The sequence below is a fragment of the Myotis nattereri genome (genome assembly GCF_964212035.1).
Source record: "Myotis nattereri genome assembly, chromosome: 18".
Taxonomy (NCBI): Eukaryota; Metazoa; Chordata; class Mammalia; order Chiroptera; family Vespertilionidae; genus Myotis; species Myotis nattereri.
The window spans coordinates 24277331-24300301 of record NC_138093.1 but is presented as its reverse complement, the minus strand read 5'-3'; the positions used below and the strand labels follow the sequence as shown (position 1 = coordinate 24300301).

At 43.6% G+C, this 22971-nt stretch overlaps 1 protein-coding gene across 2 annotated transcripts in view; it reads right to left on the bottom strand.

Annotated features, from left to right (window-relative positions):
* The window catches only part of NPL (N-acetylneuraminate pyruvate lyase), a 36979-nt gene extending 22773 nt beyond the window's left edge, over positions 1-14206 (bottom strand). The window contains exons 1-4 of one of the 2 annotated variants that reach the window (XM_081112364.1): positions 14140-14202; positions 13327-13358; positions 10740-10811; positions 1974-2047 (exon numbers count right to left, since the gene is read on the bottom strand). In XM_081112364.1, coding sequence (XP_080968490.1) covers positions 1974-2047; positions 10740-10807 — 142 coding nt within the window. In that variant the 5' untranslated portion in view covers positions 10808-10811; positions 13327-13358; positions 14140-14202. Of the gene's footprint in view, positions 1-1973; positions 2048-10739; positions 10812-13326; positions 13359-14139 lie in introns of both variants that reach the window. The other variant, XM_081112365.1, reaches the window with a different exon arrangement.
* Positions 14207-22971: the final 8765 nt, after the last annotated feature.

The window sequence follows — 22971 nt, the reverse complement described above, 5'->3', positions numbered from 1 at the left end:
GGGACAGGTGGGTGGGAGGCCAGGGGAAGTTTGGGAAGTGTTGTTATCACTCTTGGTGTTTTGAGACACTTCAAGCATGCTCCCTAGAGCTTTCTGAGGAGGAAGAATCTGTCTTCCCCACTATGGCTTCCAGCTGGAGGGGGACCCTGAGTGGTTCTGGATTCAGGTTTTGGTTGTGACAAGTGGCCTGGTGACCTTTTCACAGAAGTTTAACCTGCTCTGATTATGACCACGGTGCCTCCAATTTTGAAAGGGACCCTGTTGGTAGAGCAGCAGCTCGGGGCCAAGGTGTAGTGTTCTATCCAAGGGGCTGAGGCCCAGAACACAACACAAGGGGCCGGGTAGTCACAGGTAAGTAAACTAGTAGTTGTCAGGCTTAAAATGTTCAAGGTCTGATTTTTCTAATTTCTACTATATGAATAAATGAGGATAACTGCTCGACCTGCAATTCCTTTATGTGCTGCAGTTAGAGTCTTTCTTACACATACAACAGGAAAGGTCTGGGAGAAGGGAGAATAAAGCCCATTCTTTTTTTTTTTTTTTTTCTCATAGTTACAAAGGAGCCATAGAAATCATTTATTCATTTTGCAACACAGAGAAATGTACCAGCACACTGGCTATGTCTCTTGTATTCACTTGGTTATTATTAGTTCTATCCATGGAGAGAGGAATGAGACATTTGGGTAAAGCCTACTACATGGAAAGTCCCCACACCTAGTTGTAAAAAATAATATTTATCAAAATTTAATATACATATTATAAGTGTGAAGGATGATGCTTTTTCATAGCCACATAACCAATATGCAGATCAAGAAATTGAATATCCCCAATACCCTGGAAGCACCCCTCATGCCTGCTGCTAGTCACTATCCCTTCAAGGTTAAGTGCCATCTTGTCCTCTAACAGCATATATTAGTTTTGCCCATTTTTACTTTATATAAATGGAGTCATAGTTTGCAGTCTTTCAAGATTATATTTGTGAGATTCATCCATCAGCCATATTGATGCATGCTCACACTTAATGTTTTTAAACAAGTGAAAATGTATTCTAACACACAGTGAGAGGCCAAGGTAATAGGAGAAGGAGGTTAGTCATATAGAGTAAAGATTGGAGATTTATGTGCTGAAGCAAGCCATCTTCTGTTACATTCATTTTGCCTTCTTTGCTTCCTCTAGCCTTACTTCCCAAATCTTTTTTTTTTTTTATTGCTTAAAGTATTACAAAGGGTATTACCTATGTGTCCATTTTATCCCCCCGCCCTAGACAGTCCCCTAGCCTCCCCTATCCCCCAGTGTCTTATGTCCATTGGTTATGCTTATATGCATGCATACAAGTCCTTTAGTTGATCTCTAACCCCCCTACCTCCTGCCCCCCAACCCTCCCCGGCCTTCCCGCTGCAGTTTGAAAGCCCATTCTTAAGAAAGAGAAGCCTGGGCCTAGCCAGGTGGCTCAGTTGGTTAGAGCGTCGTCCCAGTCCACCAATGTGGGGGTTTCGATCCCTGCAGGGCACGTACAAAAATCAACCAATGAACGTATAAACAAGTGGAACAACACACATTAATGTCTCTCGCCCTCTTCCTCCCTTTCTCTTTCTCTCTAAAGTCAATAAATAAATTTTTTTTTAAAAAGAGATCGAAAGAGAAATCTGCGTTTTGTTATTCCTCTAGCACTTCTTGACAGAATAGACTTGGGCAACCTAAATAATATACCTGAACCATGATTTTCTTCCAGTGGAGGTAAAAACAATACCTTTTCTGTTGTGAAGGCACACCACTAAATTAGATAATCTTTTGAGGGACTTTTTAGGTCTAAAATTAATGAGTCTACAAATTCACAAATCTGACATAGCTTAGCCAGGCTCACTCATGACCTATGACACAATGACACTGTGACCTCCTGGCTACTTTCTAAGGACTGAGCTAGAGTTATGGACTGAGTTAGTTATGTAGAGAAATCTCTAAAGGTGACTTACCAAAAATATTCTTCACTCCCTGTTTTTCCACAAGATAATCCACGTACTGACCAATTACTGAAAGGTTGATTTCTCTAAAAGACACAAGATAAAATATAGGAAAAAATGTATATTTAGTCTTTTTTAGAATATTATTCAATCAGTCCCCAAGTCTATCACCTGCTCTCTGTTGGTAATAGTTTTTTAAAAAATATATTTTTATTGATTTCAGAGAGGAAGGGGTGGGGGAAGGGGAGAGAGAGAGAGAGAGAGAGAAGAGAAAGAAACATCAATGATGAGAGAGAATCATTGATCAGTTGCCTGATGCATGCCCCCCAGTGGGGATCTAGCCTGCAACCCAGGCAGGCATGTGCCCTGACAGGGAATCAAACCATCACCTCCTGGTTCATATCGACGCTCAACCACTGAGCCATGCTAGCCAGGCTGTTGTTAATAGTTTTTAAAATCCACCTGGTCAATTGTGAAATTCCTAGCCTCCTCTGAATAATTCCTGTTTTCTTGTTTGTTTTGTTTTCTTCTGTCTGGTGGTTTCTCTGCTCAGCCACATGTTCCTCACTTATGTAAGCAAAACGCTATCAATCAACAAAGACTTTACATGTAATTATTAAAAAATCATCTTGAAAAAATAATGAAAAAATAATATTCAAAAGGAAGTTACCGAATCATCTTTTGTTCTTTTTGGGAAGAGTGACACTTGGGGGCATGGTTTAATGAGAACATTTTCTACTTGGTGAGAAGCAATAATTTCTTAGGCTTATTAAATAGGAAAGTTCAATCTTACTAAATTTAAGAATTTCAGCACTTAACAGTTGTGACAACAAATGAAAGCATAACTCTATATGTATTTGCGAGTTTTAAGTCGAAGAGGATTACCAGTTGGAAAGGAACTTTGCCTCTCAAAGTGTGGTCAGTGGAAGAGCAGCATCTGAGGGAGTCGTAGAAATGCAGAGTCCCAGGCCCCACACAGCCCTACCCAGTCAGAATCTGCATTGTAACAAGATCCCCTGTCATCTGCATGTGCTCTGCAGAGTACTGACCTTGTAAGCATCTGATGCTTAAGGCAATAAGAGCTCTTCTCCTCAAAATCATATTGCCTGTGAAATCTACAAACTGACTCAAACACAAGCCGTATAAAACCACTTGTTCTCAATCAAAATAGAGGCGGGGCAGATGGTGGCCGGAGAGCGAAAATACAAAGGAGAAGTGTGGGGCAAGTCTGTGTTAAATGTTGTGAAAATGTGAATGAGGTTAAAATTAAATTAGGATTCTCTGGCCCCACTGACAAAAATGCAAATGGCAGCCAACTAGTACTTTGTGTTCAAAACAAAAAAAAATCTGATCATAGAGAAAACAAAGACATCACAGGGTATTGTCAAATGGAATGGGAACCAGAGACCAAAACAAGGAATTCACAATCACTGCCCACAACATGCAAATGACAGCCAGCCCACTGCTTGCCCTTGGGAGCAGGTGTGCCTCCAAGGGGAGCAGACTCCCTCCATAATGGCTAATGTACAGGTATCACTATCTTAACCCTCCCTGCCCACTTGCTTAAATGCCAAATCCTGGCCTCTCAGATTTGCTAAGCAGGGAGGCTCCCTGAATGCACGACAGGGATGAATTTAGGTTGCTCTTACTGAAAGATAAGATGGATGTGTTATCTGCCTAGACCAGTGGTTCTCAACCTTCTGGCCCTTTAAATATAGTTCCTCATGTTGTGACCCAACCATAAAATTATTTTCATTGCTACTTCACAACTGTAATGTTGCTACTGTTATGAATTGTAATGTAACTATCTGATATGCAGGATGGTCTTAGGCGACCCCTGTGAAAGGGTCATTCGACCGCCAAAGGGGTCGCAACCACAGGTTCAGAACTGCTGACCTAGACAGTCCATCTCAGGACCCTCATTTACTAGTAGGTCAGCTTGACCTGCTCAACTTCTTGAAATCTCTCTGCACCTTGGGCATTTCTGACCACTTAGAACCGTATCTTTACAATATCCCAGCTCCTTACTGCTTCCATCAGTTTTTCCCCACTTGGGATAAGCTCTGAGACGCAGGAGCAATCAGTAGGGGCTTTGTTTGTGTGACATGAATTCTGGTTTTGACCAGTGATGTCCATCTACTCATGCAAACAGTCACAGAACAGCTCTGAATCACGGAGCAAAAACTGGGAAGAACCTGGCTGGGTGACAGCCTGTGCTGGAGTTACAGGTTCAAACACAGTGGCTCCTGTACCCTTTCACCGAAGTGTTACCACCTCCCCAGTCCCACCACTAACTCAAGGACTCTGACAGAGGCACTGTGGTTTTCACCAAGGGGAAGCTAGAGCTCTGGTCCAGGCCTGGTAGGCACTGTGCATTCTTTCCCTTTCATCTAATACCTTCTCATCTGGGAAAGGGAGCTGGAGAACTTGTTTACATTCTCAGAAATCCTTACAGAGAGAAACTGACTTACTCCATCTGTTAGTGTGCACGTGTGTCTCCCCAAAGTGGACTCCTAAACTCAGCAGAGACCTCCACCACCACCGGGGCCTTGAACAGCCAGGCTCCAATGAAATGCTCAAGCATTACTGCTGTTACTGCTCCACAGTGACGAAACTAAAAATACCCCACACCTTCAGCCAAGTCCACAGTCTCCTTTATTATAAATATCAATTCTTTATGCTGCAGCAAGAACTTCCTGACAGTGTCTTTTATACCTTGCAACCCCTGGTCTGCACCAGGCACAGCATAGATCAGGGGTCCTCAAACTTCGGCCCGCGGGCCACATGCAAATACAAATATTGTATTTGTTCCCGTTTTGTTTTTTTACTTCAAAATAAGATATGTGCAGTGTGCATAGGAATTTGTTCATAGTTTTCTTTTAAACTACAGTCCGGCCCTCCAACAGTCTGAGGGACAGTGAACTGGTCCCTTGTTTAAAAAGTTTGAGGACCCCTGGCATAAAGGCTCAACATCTACACTTGTCTCCCACCACCTCCCCCACTCTTTTAGGCCTGGATGATTGACAGGCTACAGCAATTTCACTCAGGGCTGCCAATAGGTGACAGATGACCTAACCCTCCAAGAAAGTTTGCTGCTTCTTATAAAATGCTTCTCGCCTACAGGAGTGAGACTAACGGTGAGATTTCTGGGGCAGTGGCAGAGTGACCCAACATGTTCTGAGACGTATGGCCTTTTGGAACTTTTATTTATTTATTTATTTATTTATTTATTTTTAATTTTTTAAAAAATATATTTTATTGATTTTTTACAGAGAGGAAGGTATAGGGATAGAGAGTTAGAAACATCGATGAGAGAGAAACATCGATCAGTTGCCTCCTGCACACCCCCCACTGGGGATGTGCCCGCAACCCAGGTACATGCCCTTGACCGGAATCGAACCTGGGACCCCTCAGTCCGCAGGCCGACGCTGTATCCACTGAGCCAAACCGGTTACAGCAACTTTTAAATCTCCTTAAAAAGGTCAGAGGTTGAAAAGGGATGGTTCCCAATGTGTTTTGTTGACTTTCACTATGTTAAAAGAAAAATGATTTTATTTGAAAAGTCAGAAGATCTAACAAGGCCAGGCCTGCATTTCCATACAGCACGAATGGCTGGGAGCACAGTGGCTGCCCCCATGGAGGCACAGAAGCCCCCGTCCACCGCAGGGACTTCAGGTCCCCGTCTGACCGCAGATGCAAGGCCGAGGCCCTTGGCAGGATGCTGTGGCCCCAGTCACAAGAGAGCCCAGTGAAATCGCCTCGAGCTGTTACCATATTTGTCACAAGGGCACCCAAATAGCAGGGCTATGGAGGTAACAGGATGATAATTCTCTCTGGGGACTTTATTCCCTTCCCTGCTTTCCCACCTACTCTACCTCCCCTCGGTATCTGGGTTCATGTCCATTGCTGCAGGCACTCTGTCAGTTACCAAGAAGTCACTGGAGAGAAGGAAACAGTGAGAATGAATTATTCTTCTCCTCACTAGCTGTTTGGGGCTCGGTGCTCATAGAGGTGAGAGGGGGCACCAGCCAGGTCACTTGTAAAAGCGGGACCGGCTTATTACTGCACCTTCCCTTCCTCCGGGAGCCCCAAGAACACAGCTCACCAGTAATCTCGGGGGAGACTGGCCTGAACCAACCCCATGCTTCCTGGAGTCATTCTCAGTCTGAACTCCAATTTAATATCTTAATTTCAGTTCCCATGGGTCCAGATTCTTTGCCTTAGGTCCATGATTGTATTTTAAATAAAAGTATTTAACTTTTTTTCTTATTACAGAAGCTACATCATGTATTTTAGAAAGTCCACACAATAAGAAAGGAAAAAAATAAACCACTCAGGATCTCCCTGGAGATGATTACTCTTATTAGTTTGATAGTTTTCTGTTCACAAATACACAATATAGTATTTTCTTAAGTAAATATAGGCATATCATACAGTAGTGTAATATTTTTTTCACAGCATTTCTAAATTGACTATTTCCCCACCTCTTCAGATATTCTGTTACTATACTGGCTACACAGCATCTCATTGTATAAATAGACATAATTAATTTAGCTAATGTTCTATTCTTAGACATTTCATTTACTTACAAACTCTATAAGAAGAGAGATCTTTAATCACGTTATTTCTAACCATAAATCGAGGCCCTGAGTGGTGAACTAGGAAACCACACGTAGACTATACCGATCTCTTCTCTTACAGTATAAGGATAGTAGAGTTTTCTGAAGTGTCTTTTCAGAGAAAAATCCCTATTACTGTGTATTTCCTCTCCTGGCACACAGTACACAGGAAGGACTCTGTGTATACAGAATCAAGAGGACAGGCAGGCTCTTTTCACAATGGGCTTGATCGGGCGTGCATATCGGGGAATCTGACATTCCAAGTTTTTTGCCTTTCCCCTACATTTTTCAGCCTTTGAAATCAATGGAAGTTATGTGTGCTTTTGGCAAAGTAACTACTTGATTACTTTGAAGCTCCTTCAGCAGAGACGTGGGCAGGGATTATGTCAGCCCCACCGTGCCAGGGCATGTTCTGGGAATATGGGTCACAGTCTTCCAAACACGGGTAAAAAGATGGTAATCTGTACAACTCAGCAGGCCAGGCCCTTTCTGACTGGGGTAATGGGTTTTGTTTTACTAGAGAATGTGGTGAAGATTCCCATGGTGAAGTCAAGGGCATTCGAGGGAGAAAATACAACTTTTTTTTCTTGACATTGTAACCAATCTGAAATGGACTTTCTGTTCTAATGACTGTGCTTGCCTGAAGGAAAAAGTGACTTCCTGAAACAATGAAGGAAAGCAAAAGTCTTTTACTCCAGTGTAGAAACAGACGGGGGTTGGACTGGGGTGAGACTTTCCTTTCCGGCTATGTGGCTGGGGGCAAGGTCTTTGGGATCTTGGTTTCATTCAATGTAAAAATAGGGATGGTAGCTGTCACAGACTTGTGAAGATTAAATTGGAACATGTACATTGAAATACCCAGGATGATGGACACACGGTGTTTAGCCAATCAGTGATAGCTTCCTTCCCTCTGTTTGCCTGACCATCAGCATTAATCATCCCTGTAATATAGTCACTCATGAAAAACCAAAATTCACCACACACTCTGCTAGATGCTGAAGATTCCAAGATAAATAAGATACATGCTCCATCCTTGTGTACTGCCTGGTTCTTGAGAAATGTCTATTGAATACGGTGAAGTCACTCAGAGCCTCCTGGAATAGACAGGCATGTAACAAACAGCTTACTGTAACACTTACTATAAACAAGTAATTCCGATGGAAAATGGTGTGCACATGGTGCAGGGGAGGGATCCTCTTACTCCTTTTTAGGGAAAATGGGAAAGAATCACCAAAGGATGGTTTTGACAGATGGAAAGAAGTGTTCAAGTGGAGCAGAGAAAGGAGAGGATGCGGTAGAAACAGGCAGAGGGAACAGAATGTGGAAAGGCACAGAGGAAGGGAGGGTATGAAGTGCTTGGGGGAAATGGAAGTGTAGCAGGATGGTTAGACTGTACAGGACTTCCTCTGTCATCCCAGAGGGTCTGGGGCTAGGCTTTCACCTTTCCCCCAGCTCATTCAGATCCTACGCAGTGGGATCTGAAATTCTGCATTTCTAGCAAGTTCCTATGTGATGTTAGAGAAAATGGTCCACAGATCATAAACTGAGTTGCAAGGCTTAGATTCAACAGAGATTCTTAAAGGAGAGTGACATGATTGCATTGGTTTACGAGGAAGCTCACTGGACTATATTGTGGAGGAGAAACCGGAGTTGCAGGTATTTTATTCATTCTTACTTAATGGGGATCACCAAGATATCCCCGATGACATAGCATCGGAGGACTGCAGACTCCCAGAATTAGAATGGCCTTTCCAGAGAATGTGGCTGGACTTCCTCTCTTTACAGAACATGAAAGGGAACTTTTAAAAGGTGACAGGACGGCCCCAGGGTCAGACAGCTAGCTGGTGGCAAAGCTGGAGGTTAACAACTCAGACAATCCATTTAACATGTTCTTTTTGCCCATTTCCCCAGTTAAAGACATCAAATTATATTCAGAGAGTTGATTTGGTAATAAGAATGCCTTAGAATCATGAAGAAAAAGGAGACGGGAATAAATAGTTCTTGTTCAGCCAAGAACTATGGAGGTCATGGTATACAGTATGAGCCACGTATAAGAACCCCACAGTGGCAGGTCACGAGGCAGAATGTTCAGTGTGAGATTCCATGTGACCCTTCTTTTTGTCCTGTCTCTTAGAAACATGTCAGGGTGCAGATTCCCTTGTGGGCAAGTAAGTTTAAAGCCAGCTGCTCCTCATAGGTGCTCCAAACCTGACTTGTATGTATGGGAATGTTTGGATGGAGCAGCTGGTGGGAGAAAAGGGAACCAACACAGCTCATGTGCCTACTATGCCCTATTCATATTTTATTTTCTAAATGTGTTTTTATTGATTTCAGAGAGAGGAAGGGAGAGGTTGAGAGGGGGAAAAAAAAACGTAAATGATGAGAGGGAATCATCAATTGGCTGCCTCCTGTCTGCCCCCCACTGGGGATTGAGGCCGCAACCTGGACATGGACCTTGACCTGGGATGGGACTGTGACCTCCTGGCTCAACCACTGACCCACACTGGCCGGGCTGCTATATACATTTTTAATGCACTAATTTAATTCTTACAAGTTTCTTACAAAAAATACATTCTTATTTTGATTTGAATTGATGAAAAAAGAGGAAACAGTGAAGTGGAGGCAGGAGGGCCAGAAGTATTTGAGAAACGAAGGAAGCAGCAGAGCAAAGTTATGTTAGTAAGCTCCTGTACATGCGGCCACAGGAAAACAGCAGAATAGGGAGGAAGAACACACTGACACTCCCAATGGGTCCCGGATGAATAAATGAGACTGTTTTAAAAAGCCACTTCTAGGCTAACAGGGGTCTGATTGAAAAGATTAAAGTAGCATAGACCAGACGTAGTGTTTTGAGTTTGCAAACAGGAAATAAATTCTGCCTGCTCATGCAATCACATGTCCTCTGTTTTATCTGTCCAGCAAGTGGCTGACACAACGAGAAGGAGCTGACTTCAGTCTTTCTTAGAACTTGGGGAAAAAGAGAAGCAACAGGAAAAAAAAATAATGCTACTAACCATTGAGTAATCTAAATGGCATCTCAGCAAGAGTTTTATTTAGAACTAGCAAAGATGTGAAGTTTCATGAATCCTAGAAGCTGGAATTCTTGAATTCACAATGATCTAAAAGGAAAACTGTAATATGGCCAACTTTGATAACAATAAAAGTTAAAGAAATTTCATCTACTTTAAAGGGGTAGGGTTAATGTTTACAAATTCAGCAACAGAAGACCAAAAATAAGTAAGAGCCTTATTTAAAGATATCTTAAATTCCTCATCTTCCTTTTACCCCCGCTCTTATGCCACAAAAGCAGTTCAAACTTATGTATCTAAGTGCATATTGATCCTAAGCTAAGCACTATTCTATGGATAATCTCACTTAGCACACATAACTCCATGATCATTTGTATCTTGTAGAGGAAGAAAGAAGAAGCTTAAAGAAACCAGAATTCTGATGGTTTTGGCAGACTGACTTCTCTAAAATGTCAAAAACATTTAGATGCAAGAGGTGGATGAATCTCCTTTTCCTAAGTGGCAACGTCCCAGGGAGAAGTTATATTTCACGTATGGACATGTACGGCACATGACCATTATCTGACAGTCTAAGCAAAACAGTATGGCTGGCCATATTATTCATGTGGACGTCAAAATACTTGTTTGGCCAATGATTTCTCAGCAATCATCTGTTGCTACCTCCCACTCCTGCAGGATCCCCAACATGTAACCGATGTTGAAATGAGACTGCAAACATGCCTAAGGGGTCCCTCTTACAGCTACCTTCTCCACTTTCATCCTGTCTATGAACAGCCTGAGGTGGAATCATGCAGATGTCTAGAGACAGGATCTAGAGAAGCCAGGTCAGGGTGTGAGGTCAAATCCTGCTAAAACGAAAGTCTCATCCAATTCCACTGGCCTTCTTTGGGAAGCCAAAGCTGTGGTAAAATCCAAGGAGAATTTGCACTGTGGAGCTACAGACCTTGGGAGAAAGGAGAGCTGCTGTACCTTTTCTCTCTTTCTGCACTGAGATATAGAGATCTCGTCTCTGACTTGGGGCCAGAGACAACGGTACCACAGAAGTGCACAGATTAAGTGACTGTTACACAGAGAACATCAGTCCATTTTGGTGGAGAACCGATCCCTTCAAGGTTCCAAATAGTAGTTACCCATGCTCGGTCATCGGCGTGATGGTTGCAGCAACCAGACCTTGAAGGTTCTTCTTCCGGGAGGCCATTGAGCTGCAGAAAAAAAAAACAAAAAAACAAAAAACAGAATTACTCTCTTCTTCAAGGAATGTCAATTAATGATAAAACTCCTGGGCAAAGTCCGTTCACCATTTAGAACTGTGAAAAAAATGCTTACAAGTATGCAAACACAGCAAGCAAGCAAGTTTGAGAATGTAGAATTTCAGGGCTTAATTCGAAAGAGGAAACTATGTTTTTAAAGTCAGGAGAACAGTGGCCTGGCGACATACCATTGGAAAGGCCTCCAACTTTATCTAGATCAGCGGTCGCCAACCTTTCAGACCTCACGGACCACCAGTGGTCCACAGACCACCGGTTGGCGACCACTGATCTAGATGATTGAGAAAATGTCAAACCTCAAAGAGCAGGGGTAAAAAACAAGAGATCAAAGAAAGAACATGATCCTAACTCAGGGAGCTCAGATATATAAAGAATTACTATTATTTAAGTTGGAATATGGTCAGGAGAACTGGGACAGTCCTATCTCTTTCTGTATCTTCATTCTGTTAAGCAAGAATCAGCTCTTCCAGTTTGAAGGCTTCGGTGTAATCTCTGTAGCTCATCTTCCTTTCAGATTCTAATCTTGACCATTTTGTCCTGCTTTCCTAGTTCTAGTAAAAATAAATACATCACAAGTATTTATTCACCTCTCCCCCTCTAGACCCCGCTCCCCAGGACAAGGAATACATTTCATTTGCTTTGCTTTTCCTTCACTGAGTGTTCTGCAGACACCTGTGTCCAATGAAAAATTGATGACTTTCTGGTTGATGAATGAAATGTTCAGGTTGTAGTTGAATGATGACTTCCAAGAGTGCCAGACACACAGTAAGTACAAGTTCAGCCTCCTCCATGAAGTCTTGTCTGATGGCTATAGGACATGAGCAAGTACTATCATTATTCCCTTACCAGCTCTTTCCTGTCATCCCAGCTCTACTGGTACCTTCTCCCCAGCCCTAGCTACTCTTGCCAATTCAGGGGCTAAGTCATTTCAATTCTGTTATCGTCTTTCCTGCATTCCTTCCCTCTCCCCTTACTGCCCCTCTCATAACTTACCCTTTGCTACCTCTTATCTACACCAATGGGCCCAACCCAGGTCCCAAGAGGCCCATGGGGGCTCAAGAAAGTTCAAGTGATAAGTGTCCCAAGAGCTGGGTTCAGCACAGAGAGTCTCCTAAATCAAACAGCACTAGGCTGTTCACACTACACTCCATGTTCTTGGGCTTTGGGCTGCATTTATTTCATGCTTAGGGTCAGATACTCTTATGGTGGTCAGAAGCTCAGACTGGCAATACATACACACACACACAAATGATGGGTTAAAACTTTCAAAGCATGCGGGAATGAGATGAGAGTTGGGAACCACTGTCTTAACCGCCACTCTCTTTATCTTCTTTCAATCCACACAGGCTGCCAGATTAATCTCCCAGTAGCATGGACATTTCTGACCTGGCCTTTGCCAATAACGTTCCACCCTGGCTTTCACGAAATAAATATTAAACTCCCTGGCCCGGATCTCTGTGACGATCTCTTTATGCCTCCAAGTACGCTAGCCCAGCTGGTTCCTGTTGCTACCTACCTTCACTCATCTGGCTGCTTGCCTTTCTCCCGGGGTTCTCCTACCTAGAATGCCATTATCTCCCATTTCAGCCCCTTCAGTCTAGTCAACTTTTTAAAAGCTAGGGAACATTCCCTGATTCCCCCAAGATGAAAATAATTTCGTACCCCTTAGAATTTCCCCCAAAACACTGGCTTTTTATTAAAAGCCTTATGTCAGAGTTATTAGCAGGGTAGTTTGGGCTTCCCTTCTAATCTGTAAGCCATCTGGGAGCAGGAATGTATCTTTGTACAGAGTAACATGCTAAATAAATGAGCAAAGTTTGCTGACTTTGTGAACCGTGACACTCCTACAGGAAGGGATGGGGTTGTGGATAAAAAGGGGACACGTGCTAACCTGACTAGCTCAGGGCGGCCTTGCAAACTCAGAGACCTAAAGTTGGTCTGAAATGAAAACTTTTTAAAAGCAGTTAGTTTATGGTGTCATTGGTTGGTATCTTCCCTGACAAAGGTCAATCTTTACTTTAATTGGGCCTATTGTCTTTTTGCATCTATGATAGCATATCACTGGAATGTCAAAGTAATTTTCCTTTTTCCAGACCCCTCAAACCACAGATAATGCTCTTGGGAGACCACAGATCCCCATACGTTACTGCTAATTGTTGACTGTTAACCACCTAAATAAAAGAAGTTTGTGTCTATCATTGTACTTTTAATCCAATCCCAGAGGTCTCCCCACTTTGCTTTCTCCCACCTCCCTAATCTATCACCAATGGATTCCATGTAACCCACTTATGTCTCCTCCTCTTTTGGCTGTAACGTATCAAACAAAGTGCAAAACTGCCATTCTCCAGAGCATTATCTCAATCCGTTGAGATTCTGCTTCCTGGCAATTGTCAACAGTTTGGCTCAAATAAACTCACAAAAAGTCTTCACAGGTTTGAATGTTTCTTACCTTAAATAGGTAAAAGATCACAGCAGCTGTAACTGGAGAAGCATGGAAATTTTGTCAATTTGAGTTTTAAATAAACTTGGTAATGTTATGCTTTGAAATTCTTTATAGCTTGTACCCAACGCAAATGGTTAGAATGTTCACCGGCTTAAGGTTTAATGTGAATTTAGAATATTATGACTCAAAACACTATCCACAGACAAGAATTCTTAGCGCAAATAATTCAGGTGACCTTAGTCAAATTCTCTGAAGAGGGCGAAGTTAAAAAAATAAAAAAAGGTAATGAAGGAAGGAAGGGGGGGGAGGGAAAGAAAAAAAAAACAGAGAAAGAGAGAAAGAGAAAGAGAGAGAGGGAAAGAGAAAGAGAGAAAGCGAGAAAGAAAGAGAGAGAGAGAAAAGAAAGGGCAACTCCGGGTAAGAAGAATGACTTGACAAATACTTGGAGAGGAAGAAACAGAAATAGAGAAACAAAACAAAACTAAAACCAAAGCACAGAAATACGACCAACTTCCCCCAAAATGAAGAGATTGTATCAAGTTCAATAGCTCAACTCTCTTCTGCTCCATCGCCGATCCTGGTCATTTTGACGAAAGGACCTGGCAGGAACCCAGGGGTCCCCGGCCCCCATCTCCTGACTTGCTTCAGGCCCCGGGGGGTCGCCGTCCCCCTTCCTCTGGCCCCGCTTCCCCGTCACCCGCCTCCTCCTTTCCCTGGGCCCGCACCTCCTCGCCCGCCCTGGAGCCCGTCCCCTGCGCCCTTCTCCCCGCATCCCGGGGCCTCCCCGTCCCCGCCCGCGCCCGCGCCGGCCGCGCTCACCCGAGACGCCGGGTCCGCCTCCCTCTCCGCGGCCGCCGCCGCCCCGCTCCGCTCTTTATGCCCGCGGGCCGCCCGCCCGCACCGCGCCCGCCACGCCCAGGGCCCCTGGGGGCTGTAGTTCGGCGGCGCTTCCTGCACAGCGCGCCGGGCGGCGGGACACGCGGAGTCGCGCACAGTCGCGCAGAGTCCCCAGCGCGCGGCTGGAGCGTGCGCTTCCCGGGGTCTCGCCGGACCCGGCGGGCTGAGCGGTCACCGGCGCGGCGCCGGCTCCCCGCGGGCGGCATGCAGCCCGCCGGCACCTCCGGGCCGCAGCGCGGGTCGCCTGTCGCCCGCGCGCCTCCCGCTGGCGGACGCCTCGGGGCGCCCTTCCTCCTGCCACCCCTCTCCCCGGGCCCTGCAGCCACAGGTACTTGGAGGTTGTGGGCTTTGAACCCCACAGGCCGCTGTCCCAACCCCGCACACGCTCCCGGTAGACAGAGGGGTGACCTGATACAAGATGGGCTGGGTGCTAAGGCAGCAGCTTTTCTGGTTCATTCTTGAGAATAATTAAAAAGAGTTTGAAAGGGAAAAATAATTTTAACCAAAATACCTCCGCTTGCAGGAATGGCGCGTTTATTTTCTAGCATCATGTCCTGTGCGGATAAATCAGAAACGCCGCCATGAGTAGGTCCCCTGCTTTCTCGCTGATGTGAGGGAACCTCCGTTTTCCAAACAAACCAAGGGCTGATGCTTATTATTTCACTCAGAGAAAAGACCCCCCCGCCCCAAGGCTTTCTAGGTTACAAAGTGCTTTTAAATCCATGAAAACCGTTATTTTACTACTCAAAGCACCAGTAATTAATTCACCAATTCACAAAACAAGCCTATGTGGCAGGCATTATTCTTTATTACTTATTTTATTTAATTTTTTAAAAATTGATTTCGGACAGGAAGGAGAGGGAGAGAGAGAGAGAAACATCAATGATGAGAGAGAATTATTGATTGGCTGCCTCCGGCACCGATCCCTGAGCCTGCCACCAAGGCATGGAACCAACCCTGACTGGGAATGGAACTGTGACCTCCTGGTTCATAGGTCAGTGCTCAACCACCGAGCCAAACTGGCTGGGCATGGGCATTATGTTTTAAATTCACATTTTACAGATGAAGAAGCACCGTCCTACTTTACAGATTGGAAACAGAGGTTTAAAGGGCTTAAGTGATTTGCCAAAGGCCATAGAGCCACTGAATGGTTGAGTTGTGATTTGATTTGTCTTCAGATAGTCTGAGAGCTGATATTTTAACCACTACTCTGTTATGTTATACTTCAATAAAGGAAGGAAGGAAGGAAGGAAGGAAGGAAGGAAGGAAGGAAGGAAGTATCCTAGTTATATCTGTCTGTTTTGTAATGTTAACAAAAACATTGTATCCTAATGAGACAATGTTTGCAAATTTTTTTTCAGTCATATTTTTAATATATGCAAAATTAAGTATTTCAATGCCCAAAGGTATGGGTCATTGAGTTTAACATCATCAACCAAATAACCAACATTCTAAATGTTTAAACTCCTGTTTATATCAATATGGCAGCCAAAGCAATTCCTTGTAATAATGTGTTAGGTCACTAAGAAGCAGATGCTAAAATGGGGTTGATGTGCAGCACTTCCTTGGGGAGGGAGCTATAGAAGGCAGGGAGGGCCTTCAGGTTGTTATGCAGGGCTGACCCTGTGGAAGGAGAGAGGGTGCCCATCTTCCCGGGACAGAGGTTCCACACTGCACCCTTGATGAGGAGGTTTGAAGGAGGGCACATCAGAGGATCCACTATCTGGCCTTAAGAAACCCACAGCCTCTACTGTGAATTGTGGGAAAGACGTTTAACTTTAAAAACATGGTAAGTGCAGCAATAGACCTCTGCAAAGAGATTAAGAAACATGGAGGGGAGACTAATCGGGGCTGAGAGGTGACTGTGTGTGAGTGAGTGAGTGAGTGAGTGTGTGTGTGTGTGTGTGTGTGTGTGTACATGGTGAGGCAGGAAACTTTCAGAAATTCTTCCTGGGGGAGGTAACAACTGAGCTAAGTCAGACAAGAGTAAGGCCGCCCTAGAAGAAGGGAAGAAGCAACAAAAGGCTGAGTACTAGCCTCTAACACTTTGCTGATAAGTGGCAAGGGCTCTATGACCTTTCTTGTATTGTCCAGTATTGTATCATCATCACCACTTAACTTTTCATCTTTTTATTTATTTTTTCATCTTTTTATTTCTTTTTTAAAATATATTTTATTGATTTTTTACAGAGAGGAAGGGAGAGGGATAGAGAGTTAGAAACATCGATCAGCTGCCTCCTGCACACCCCTTACTGGGTATGTGTCCACAACCAAGGTACATGCCCTTGACTGGAATCGAACCTGGGACCCTTGAGTCCGCAGGCCAACGCTCTGTCCACTGAGCCAGACCGGTTAGGGCCATCCTTTTATTTCTTGACCTCTAACTCCACTGGGAGGTAATCGAGGCTGGCAGCATGTCCTGCTTCTTTGTTTTCCCACAGTGCAGTGCAGGGAGGGTGGGATTGGAGAAATTTGCTCCCTTCAACTCTCTTGTTTTGTAAAAAATAAATAAGTAAATAAATAAATATTTACTTATTCCACATCATCTTTTTCTCCCACCACAATTCAAGCTTGAAGGAAATAGCTTGGGGATGTAGTGTTTAGTTCTCCCCGTTAGTTGTTAAGTTTCCTGAGGACTGTGTGTGTCTGTTCTGTTCCCTGGGACACCCATAGTGCCTGCTACATGGCAGGCACTCAAGAAACAGTTGAATTAGTATCAAATGCAGAACGAATGTTGATAACTGAGAACAGAATGCTAGCTCCGTGGACCGAACATAGACTTTAGCACTGAGGGGAGGTTGGTGCCTCCTTGTTGGCGGGTGCTGATGCAATAGTAGGGGCCCATGTGGCCAGGAGGATTGGTGGCAGCACAGAGAACAGGAAGTTAGGGAGCTCAGCAGGCACGGGAGCTGGAGGAAGAGGAGTGTCGTGCCTCTTAGAGGACAAGAAGGGAGGAATTCTGGGTGGGGGGTAAACCTGGACATTGTTGCCTCCTTGCTGACTTGGAGACCCTCTTTCTGAATTGTACCTTTGGACTGATGTGCCAATGGGTTAAGCACATTCATTTGTCATTTCCTATTAATTAGAAAATTCGGGCCTAGTATGACTACTAGAAAGAGAGAATTGTGAAGGTGCCATTGGTTGAAAACAGAAGAGAAAGTTAATACTAATTTTGCTTGTCAGGGTCTCTGACAATATAATTTAAGTAATGACAGAGGCAAAACTCCTTTTGAGGGAGGTTCACCGTGTATTAGCTATTGGCCACATGAACACTAGGCCTTCCGGAAACACACAAGTGAGTCTATTCTACTGGGACAATACACTAAAAGTTCCCCAAGGATCTCAAAGAGGAGTGTGCAATGTCCTGTAAGAGCATCCCCAAACTCTAGCTGCTCACGTTATGAATAAGGTAAAAACTCACCACTAGGTGACAGTCTATCCGCAGAAATTGCTTTCTCTTTTAATGACTCAAACTGGAAGTTTCTGGGAACATCAGTAAAAATACAAATACTAGGTAATCTCTTCCTGATCCCACTTCCCTGTCCTCCTTTCCCCCCAAATCTGTGCAGTTAACAATCTCAATTTTAACATTCTCCTTTAATCTGTCTCTTAATATTAAAATAATGAAAAAGTGATGTTTAGAAACACAGAAATTAGACATGGAAAATTAATCCCCCCCCCCCCTAATACTGGTTCTTTGAGTTTTGAACATAAATATGGCTATAAAAAGAGTATGCTCAGTGGTCTTAACTTTTTGATATGTAGAGGATACTTAAAAATCTGGTTCAAGTTTAATTTAGTATTTTCTCCCTCGTGAATATAACTCTGCTTCCTTTTAGCATTTGAGGTAAAAATGGGGCGATTGGGAGAAATATGTTTTTATCTCTTTTATGAAGAACTTTTACTTTATGTTCCTTTTGAATGAAGGGAAAACTCCCTGGAAAGAATTCGATAAATGCCATTGAAATTGAATTTGCTTCCACCCAAGGCTGGTTAGATTCTGGGTAACAGCTGACTTTGGGTGCCAATCATCTGGGCACAGGAAGGCTCAGGCCCCTCCTGTCAGTTGGTCGAAGGGGGCCCAGATGGCCTCTGGAGGGGCACGGGGGGAGAATGTGTTGGTCTTGTTTCTCCTTGTTCCTTCTGCCCAAACCATCAGGGCCTTGTTATCCTGGAGTAGCTCATGCAGATTCCATCTTTTGGCGTCATTTGCACTGTCCCATTGATCAAGTTCTTCTGGGCCTACTGGCCTGTGAAGTACCCCAACATTTTACTACTGTCCTCCATTTCTCAGGTTAGGTGTGTCAGCTGTAGCCAAATTCTGCTAGCTCCGAAAGAAAAATATGCACTCTGTTTTTGGCCATGCACTTAAAGGTGGACCAAGTAGGTTAAACACAAAAACAAAACTAAGTACATAACAGTATTTATTCAATTCTTCCATTTGTATTAACAGAAAGAGAGAGAGAGAAAAAAAAGAGGCCTGTGTGGGAGTGCACCTGGAAATGCATAGATAGTTTCTGGAAGGAAAACAGTGATGTTCAGAATATTAAACAGCTGGTTTAGCGTTGGCTAACAGGGATGCTGACCTTGAGCCGGCTCACAGCCTGAGGGATGCAGATCCTCCAACATCTAAGCTTTTACCTTTAATGATGGATTGAAATTTCAAGGGGAGGGGCAGCAATCCAGGGGCTTAAAGCAATGGCTGTTTACCAACCTACAGGGAAATATTTGCATACTTTAACCACTTCAGCATTTGTATTACTGAGCCAGCAGCTATCAGTCATTTCTCCTGGGAAAGGGGATTGAGAGCCTGAGGGAGTTATTTTTCAGTGTTCCCGTGAGTACTGCTGGAAATGCCTTTTGTTTGTTTGAATTCCATGTAACCATGTGCTGGGAGATTGAATTTCATTCTGTTCAGCTCAGGTGGTATTCCTGATTTTTAGAATTTGGTTCTGAACATTTCTGTCTCACCATGAGTCATCTGACTCCAGTCTGTCTGAAACCTCAGGGCCATTTTCTTTAGTTTCATCTTGCTGGAAACGCCTCCATCAGAGCTTTGTTTAAACTCCTATAACTAAAGATGTTAACCATTTCTCATGCATTGCAAATGATATACCATGTTTTTTGTTACTATTTTACTCTGCTGTTTTACTTTTTGGTTGTATCAAACTTGTGCATTAAATATAATCATATTCTGTTTTAAAATAAAATAAAATAAAATAAAATAAACTCCTCTACTCATGGGGAAGGAGCAGCCTGGCTCACCTCCCTCTCACCGTCACTCCGTGTCCACCCCCAGTCCCCACGTTGGTCTCTGAATCTCCGTTTGTTACCCTGGACCTCTGGTCTCTCCACCTACCAGAGCTCAGTCCCATTACTAACTAGTATGACATCACTCTGCTTAATCGTGTGGCCATAAAATAAGTGCTTTTGCGTGTTCACACACTTTGGGTATGTAGAAGCTGGGCTGCCCTGAGTTTTACCTGGGCCTCAGCACTAGGGGTATTGGCCATTATCTGAGTGGCTCTGACTCACAGTTCATTGGCTTGTGCCTCCAACTGCCTACTACACAACCGCCCCGCCCACGAAGTCTCCCCCAGTTTTACGGGGAGGCACGGTGGTACCACCGATGTGGCCCCTCCTATCCTTTCCTGTTCTACTTTGAGCTCCTTGTTGATATCCCCTGCCGTGAAGCCACTGGGGGGCAGTGTCTCATCTCCACCAGTGTCAGACACTCAGCCAAGCTTGCTCTCCTCCTCTGGGGCCTAAAGACCTGGAGAGAGGCCCCTTCTCTTCTACTTTGCCATATATTTTTTTTCACCCAAATCCCAAAGCAGTGCCTCAGTGAGCCCTTTCCCACTCTACCTGCAGGATCTTCCTCTATAGGCTCAGGCGTGAGTCTAGGGAGTTAAGGCAGGGACAAGACAGGCGTGTTTTCTTTCCCATCTCCCTTTCCCCACCCCAAGGCTACCCCTTCCTATCATCCTTTCCACCTCAAGGCTGCCATGAAATTGCTTCAAGCAGTCACTTCCCTCTATTCTCATCAGCTCCTCACCAGGTCAGCTATTCCCTTAGATCAGTCACACTCTTAGTGGTGGGCACAGCTGGGCCCAGGCTAGCACCCTGGCCACACTTTCTATTCACACTTATCTCCCTGCATGGCAATTATCTGTTGACATGTCTGCTTCCCCATTAGACTGTGGGTTCCTCCAGCATGAGTTCCTAACTGTGTGGTTTTCCTCTATGTGGTCCCCAGCACCTTGTCCCTGCCTGTAACATGGCAGACCTTGATCAATCCTTTTGAAAGAATAATCGAACACAGTCACTCAGCATAGGTATACAATGATGGGCACAGGAAGGCTTTACCAAAAGGATGCTCAGGTGACACACACACAGGGAGGGAAGCTGTTCTTCAAGGCTGTCGTCCGCCCTACAAAGTAGCCATTCAAAGCTCTCTGGGCCCCGTGGTCCTCAGGGGTGGAGCATATGCAGGGTTAGAGCAGAACTTCCAGGAGAGGCTGAAACTGATCTTGTTTTGAGAGAATAACATGTTGAACAACTATTTGACTAGTTACATTTTGTTGTGTACCTGCCAATTGAAAAAACAAAGACAGAAACATGAAAACCAACACAGTATGACAAAACATATTGATCAGAAGGGGAACAAGCAGATGACACAGGGACAGAGCATTCTACTCGTTCCATCCCAAATTCAGAGAAATATGGTGAACTCAGTGTTCACTTCACCTAAATGTTTATAGCAGAGGGAAAGTGACAGTGGGGTGTGGATTTGTTCATGCTGGGTATCAGTATTTCTTCTCTTAGTTTTCACTAGAAGTAAGTCTGATGTCATGGGATGGACCACTAGCAGTAAACAACTCTTCAACCAAGAGAGATAAATTGTGTAGTTACCTGACGTTATTCTCGGAGAAGTAATCCCATGAATCACAGCTGAGGCAGATACCCTTCAGCTAGTGGGAGACAGAGGCACTAATTATGTTTATTATGATAATAACAGTACTCAACACTTACTTCAAGGCATGGTATTTGCAGAATTGGAAAAAATAAGAATACATACCCTAGCAGGCTTACGGACACTCACTGGCAATATCACAGATGATTATAGTCCTTGGAATAATTCAGAGAAGAGGAATGAGAGTTTCATTTAAGAGAGGGGAGGGGGGTGTATTGGTTAAATAATTTGTTGAAGATCACACAGCTCTTTAATTCCAAAACCTGATCTCTTTCCCCTACATGGCAGTGCCTACCCAAGTGGACAATGTTATAATGTAAAATCTTTATGTGAAAAGGATGATTTTCATGTGATTTAAAAACCAGTATTGTCTGATCACATGTTTTGGGTTATTTGTTCACAGAGAAACGTAGGTAGAGAGAGAATAAATGGCTTGCTAGGTGATAAAGCAGGTTGGGCTGAAGGATAGTGGCTGGAATGACCAACTCTCATATTACCCAGCACCGTATCTATTTCCTACTCCAGGTTCTACATAACTCAGCCTACGTAAAGCCCATCAGAATGTCAGTCAACCAGTCTCCCAACCCACCCACCGACCAGTAAGTCCAGTGTTTGTCGAAGACCCACTTTGTTGTTCCTGGACCAGTGTTTGGTGCTGTGGGAAATGCCAAAGCAGGACCAGACACGGCCCCTGCCACCTTGGTGCTTGTGATCTAGGTGGCAAGACAAAAATACATGACACAATTACAGAATCTGACAGAATGTAATAAAGTGCTAAATTGTGTGGTACAGACAATTAGAGAACAAGACAGTATATAATAAAGTGCTAATTGTGTGGTACAGACAATAAGTATAATAGGAGTTCAGTGAAGAGATGGGTGAGTGTGGGCTGCAGTCTTCAGGAAAGGCTTCTCAGCATGTCAGGCTGCCGTATTTAGCAGTGCATGGTGGGAAACTGAATATGAAATAGGGGGCAGATTAAGAGCAGAATCACTGTGCTGCACTGTGGTACCTCTTCTCCATCTGGATGAGGACAGAAAGAGAAAGAATTCTTTGAGAGGTGGAATGCTCCATTTAAAACAAAAATTAAATAGGGAAATACGTTTTCTTTATTTATTGTGTTACAGAAAATTTCCACAGGAACTTAGAATCATATTTGAAATTGAGTAATGTTTTACATGTACTAGGAGAGTTCAGTGTTTAAAGAAATCATGTTGTAAATCCTTTTCATTAACGAAGAATACTTTTGCATGATAGATAATTACTGACTAGTTTATCTTTATAAAAGAGCCTTAAAGCAGGTAAATAGACTCTTAAATACCACTGGTGAGACTAATAAAGGTTTTGCGAAGTAATTTGGCAGTGTGTACCTTGGATATTGAATATGTGTATATTATTCAGACCGAAGGTAAGTTTTACTTCTGGGAATTTATCCCAAGGTTCTAATCATGGCTGACTGCAAGAATAATTTTTCTGCAAGGATAATTGTAGATATCACATAGTCCCCAAACAGAGGATGGATGAAACAAATTAACACATACTTATAAATTGGAATCTATAGTCACTAAAATGCTACCAGAGAAAAATATTTAATATGGTGGGAAATGTTTACTATACATAGATGAATGAAGAAAGCAAATTCTAAAACTTGTAAAACATGATTCCATTTTTGTTAAAAATATGTTTTGTGCAGAGAAACGTACCTGAGTGGTGAAGATAGATGCGATTTCTACTTCTTTATGTTTTTGTGTAATTTCCAAGTGTTTTCCAGACTACATGGT